The 5,013-nt window shown below is 50.9% G+C and overlaps 1 protein-coding gene across 2 annotated transcripts; it reads right to left on the reverse strand.

Annotated features, from left to right (window-relative positions):
* CSF3 (colony stimulating factor 3) lies at positions 1–1,798 on the reverse strand. 2 transcript variants are annotated; one of them, XM_006924685.1, is made up of 5 exons: positions 1,652–1,664; positions 1,342–1,496; positions 865–972; positions 581–727; positions 46–210 (listed from the first exon to the last, which is right to left on the reverse strand). In XM_006924685.1, exons 1-5 carry the CDS (start codon positions 1,662–1,664, stop codon positions 46–48), a joined length of 588 nt encoding a protein of 195 aa, XP_006924747.1. The 2 variants fall into 2 exon arrangements, with proteins under 2 accessions (XP_006924748.1, XP_006924747.1); XM_006924686.1 differs by lacking the exon at positions 865–972 and having other exon boundaries at positions 1–210; positions 1,652–1,798.
* Positions 1,799–5,013: the final 3,215 nt, after the last annotated feature.

Consider the following 5,013-nt stretch of genomic DNA (forward strand, 5'->3'; position numbering starts at 1 on the left):
AATATTAAATAGAGATAAATACACTGAATGGGGAGGGTTTTTTGCTCAGGGTTCGGCAAGGTAGCGCAGAACACGGTATGCCAGCTCCAGGAAGCTCTGCAGGTTGGCAGCAACCAGGACACCTCCTGCTCGGCGCTGGAAGGCTGAGGTGAAGATTGGCATGGTGCCCTGGGTGGCCTGCACGGCAGGGGCCACCCCCAGGTCTTCCATCTGTGGGGGAATAGATGAGATCAGCAATCAGGCCCTGAAGAGTGGGCGTTATCGCAGATGAGGAAATGCAAAGGGCTGATGGGCTGGCTGCGGAAGTTCACACAATGAACAGTGGAGCCAGGAATTGAAACCGGGTCTGTTTTGAGGTTCAGTGATCGGGTTCCTGCCCCCAACTGTAGGGGAAGGCCAGCAGCAGGAGGGGCCTGGGATGAGGTGGTAGGTCTCTCCATACAGCTCCCTGCCCATCCCTGAGAATGCTCCCACCAGAAGAACCCCCTAAAGAACTTCCAGGACTCCCAGACTTGCAGCACGACCTTTAGGGACCAGCTCGGTATAGGCCTCTAAAACTACTGCTCCTAACGAAGCTCACCTGCTGCCAGATGTTGGTGGCAAGGTCGGCGATGTCCAGATGCAGCATGTCCAGGGTGGGAGCTAACTTGGGGGAGATCCCTGCCAGGGCCTGCAGAAAGCCCTGGTAGAGGAAGAGGCCGCTGTGGAGTTGTCTCAGGCAGCCCGTCTGCAGGCAATGTAGTAGAAGAGTTAGGAATGCCATCTGAGATGCTCCTCTCAGGGCCCCAGCTGGAGCCTGGAGGTCAGGGGAGCCTTTTAGATCATCCCTCTCCCTCACCACCTTCTTCCCCTCTAGACACTTACCAGCTGCAGGGCCTGGCTGGAGCAGCTGCTCAGGGGAGCCTGGGAAATGCCCAGAGAATGTCCAAGCAGCACCAGCTCCTCAGGGTGGCACAGGTTGTGGGTGGCACACTGGGGACGGGAAGGATCGTGAGTGCAGGGAACTTGATAAGGCCAGGATGCTCCTCCCCCTCTCTGTGGTCTTCTCCTCCTTGCATGTCTTGCCAGGCTTCTCAGCCCCATTCCTTGCTCCACTTGCATCCCAGCCAGACTCTCCAGCACTGTCCCCAAGAGGTTCCCTTCCCCAGGTTACTTCCCAGCCCTCCACAGCTCCACTTCTTTCTTCCGTTTCCCTGTGTCTCTCCTCTCCCATGTCCCTTACCGATGGTGTCCCCTGTCACCCCCCACCCCTGCCCACCGCTCTGGGTCCTCTCTCCTTTATACCCCCTTTGACAGCATCCGTGTCCCCTCCCTGTCTCTCGGCCTGCCTCTGTCACTCACCAGCCTCTCCTGCAGCACCACACCATCGGCCTGGATCTTCCTCACTTGCTCTAAGCACTTGAACAGGAAGCTCTGGGGCAGGTTGCTGGCAGGGCCCAAGGGGGTGGCTTCTTGCACTGTCCAAAGTACACTGTGCCAGAGCAGCAACTGCAGGGCTGGGAGCAGATGGGGGTCTCAGGAGACATACTGTCCACTCCCATCTGGGTACCTTTCTGGGGGCTTAGGGGTTCCCAGCCCCTCAGCCACTCCAGCCTCCCTCCCATACCCCAGATAGGCAGGAAACTCCCCCATCCTAGGTTGGGACACTCACCCATCAGCTTCATGGGGCTTGGGGCAGCCAGCTCAGTGGAGGGTCTGGTTGAGTCTGCAGGCTCAGGGCTGTATCAGGGACCAGCTCTGGAGGGCCTTTATACATAAGCCCATGGAGGCCTGGGAGGAAATTACCTGGTGCTCGACTAAGGCTTAGTAATAACTTCCCAGGATTTATGCAAATTTGGTGTCCAGGACAATGCAGGGGGAGGCTGAGACAAAAAGCTGTTTGCGAAAGTTTTGTGAAATTGTGGAATCTCTGATCCTTCTTTGACGTCTTGTCCCCTTCATACTCCCTTCCTCCCCTCAGCCCCACCCAGGCCTGAATTGCCCCAGGGTATTTGAACAGAACCTCTGAACAAAGGCTGAGCCACTGATAAAGCCTTGGAGGCTGGAGTCTGGTCAAACTGATCTGAGAGAGGCAGACCTCCAGGCGCCCCTCCTTCCCTCTTCTGGCAGATCCGTGAGGCAGTCCCCCTTTGCCATTCTCCCTTGGGATAATCAAGCTACCTGCTTCCTAGCCCCCCAAATTCTGAGAGGGGAAAAAAGCTAGTTGCCCCCATTACAACCCCAAAATCCCAGGAAGCTACCTTCTTGAGTCCCCTCCTGAGGGGCAAGGGATCTGAAATAGGGACATTAGGGTCTTCATTCTGTCCCCACCCCACACTTTGATGGGCATCGTCCCAGGCTCGTGTCCCTAACTCGTTAGCTGGGAACTCCCCAATCCCCCACCATGACTCATTTTTTTAAGCCCCTGGAATCCTGGCAGAGACCAGAGGAAACCGGATGTCTGTCCTGAATGAAGCAAGACCCTTGGAGGCTCTTGGTTCACCTGACCTTGCCCTTCCACCTCCTCTTGCACTACCCCTCCCCCACCAGTTTCCTAAGGCTTTGGAGTTGGGGGTCTGGGACATGTGGCTTCCCAGGCCAGGTTCACTGCCAGCCGGATTGTATGTGCTGCTCTGAGGTGAGAAGGAAGGAACTGCCTTGGCTTCGAGTCCTAGAGCCATGCAATGTGGACCTTGGATTCTGTTTCAACCCTGGGCCAGATGAGAAAGTGCCTTGTCCAAGGTCATGGGTTGCAGAGTCAGTTGCATCCCAGGCCACTGCCTCTGGCCAGAGAGTTTTCCACAGGCTGTGGGCCTGCCCAGGGTAGTCTGACCGACCGCACCCAGGGCTGTCACTTTCTGTCCTTCTTTACAACCAAACGTGCCAAGGAACAGATGCATCTTATTGAGAAGTGGTGTCTGACTGGGTGAGGCCATCTCTGGGGCGGGGTTGCCCCCTGGTGGTCACAGCTGGCAAAGACGTCACCTGCCGATCTGTTCACATCCTGCTTCTGGTCCCTCGTCATGCAAGGCAGCACATTGGCCCCTCGCTGCACTGATTGAGCTCAGCTGTGTGCCCAGCTCCATGAAGTAGAGGGCTGGGTTTAACAGAACTGTGGGGGACAGGAGATTCACATTCACGAACACATCTCTTCCCCCTCCCCGCTAAAACCTCCAGAGGATGCGGCCTGCCCCAGACATATGCTATGCACTCTCTATACATTATTGAATGCATTTATTTCAATAAGTCATTGAGGAGGGGACTAGAACCATTTCCCTTTCGTAGAAGATGGATCTGACCTTGGAGAGCTTAAGTAACTTGCCAAGGAGCAGAACTAAGGTCTGCCCTGTGCCAGAGTCTTAAATTCTTAACCATAGAATCTCTTAACCAATGTTTGGCCTTCTTCACATGTGACTGGGCCTGTTCTAGACCCAGACATTTATTTTCACCTACAGCCAAGTGTGTCAGAAGTTTGGTTCAGAAAAATAACTTAATTCTAACAAAGGGAGCCAGAATGGTGAAAAGACTCAAGAACAGGTTTTGTCTGGAAAAGAGAAGGACGGGTTTGTTGTGTGGTCTCAAGGGCTAGAAGTGGGACAGAGAGTGGAGGCCACAGACATTTTTCAGCTCAACAGAAGGAAAGAATTTCCTAATGGTCCGAGGTGTCAGAAGATGGAGTGGGCTGCTTCCAGAGGAAGTGAGCTGCCATCTTGGGAAGTGTTCTGGCATCCACCCATCCCACAGGGAGAAAATCTGAATGTTGGCTGGCAGTTATTGGGCACTTCTTATATGACAGGCATCCCCCATCAAACTTTTGTCATTTCATCCTATCAAACAAGTGGTAGGGTGTGGATTATTCCCATTATAGACAAGGGATAGCCACAGAGAAGGGAAGGGCCTTGCCCAAGATCACAGTTGGAGGCAGAGCCAGGCAGAATTTGCTTCCCAAGCCCCTGTGGTTTCCATTATACTACCTTCCTATTTAGATAGCTATACTTCTTGGCTAATGGCTCATTCCAGACTTCTGAGCCATATATATATATATTCTATATAGACCAGGTAGAGAGAGCAAGGGCCAGTTACTGGCCATGACACACACAGGCTGAGTTTGACCTAAATGATCTTCTGGCAAAGGCCTGGGCTCCAGAGACTCCTAGTTATTCATTCTTCCAGCTTCTGAAAAGCTTTCCCAGGTATTTCTCAATGGCCAGGACTGGTCAGCAACTTCCTCTCACATTTCCTGTTTTCATCTGGCACGGGGCTTGGAGCATCTTTATACAGGCTCTGGAGTAACTCATTTATTGCAGACTAGGCTCCCAGACCAAGATATATACATCCTGAGTTAAGAATAAGTTTTTCATTTTTAAATGATTGGGAAAAAAACTAAAGAAATCTTTCATAATATGGAAAATCAATGAAACTGAAACCCTAGCATTTGTAAATAATTTGTTTACATATTGTTTATAGCTGCTTTCAAAAAAGACGAAAGTGAGTAGTTGTTACAGACCATATGGCTCACAAGCCTAAAAAATGTACTATCTGGCCCTTTAAGAAAAGTTTGCAAACTGTGTACACAGTACATGTGTACAAGGAGACATACAGAGATGTCCTCTGCAGCATGGCGGGCAATAGTTAACAAATGCCCACCAACAGGGGAATGGCTAAATAAACTGGTTGTTCATACCGCATATGCCTCCCTGTTTCCCCTCCCATCTCCAGCATGAAGCTCCACAGGAAAGAATTTTGTTCCTTTTTATTGTATTCTCAGTGCCTGGAACAGTGCCGGGCTTGGGTATCAACATGATTAGACCTCAAAACCAATACTAAGTGAAAAGAGCAAGTTCCATTCATGTAATACATCATTTATAAAGATTTAAAGACTCAAAACAATTCTATATTTTGTTTCTGGAAAGCATTTGAGATGATCCTTGGCATATATCGTCAGTTTGGCTCAAATGAACTCATAAAACATTCTCAAAAAAAAAAAAAAAAAAAAACCCAAAAAACCCCAGTATATTTTTTAGTAAAACAAAC

This window comes from Pteropus alecto, unplaced genomic scaffold (genome assembly GCF_000325575.1).
Source record: "Pteropus alecto unplaced genomic scaffold, ASM32557v1 scaffold98, whole genome shotgun sequence".
Classification (NCBI taxonomy): Eukaryota; Metazoa; Chordata; class Mammalia; order Chiroptera; family Pteropodidae; genus Pteropus; species Pteropus alecto.

What these genes read in the sequence shown, in the direction of transcription:
- CSF3 (XM_006924685.1), bottom strand. An exon ending in TGGTGCTGCAGGAGAGGCTG is followed by an intron (nt 973 to 1,341) that starts GTGAGTGACAGA and finishes TCCCGTCCCCAG; the next exon opens with TGTGCCACCCACAACCTGTG. An exon ending in CCAGCCAGGCCCTGCAGCTG is followed by an intron (nt 728 to 864) that starts GTAAGTGTCTAG and finishes CATTGCCTGCAG; the next exon opens with ACGGGCTGCCTGAGACAACT.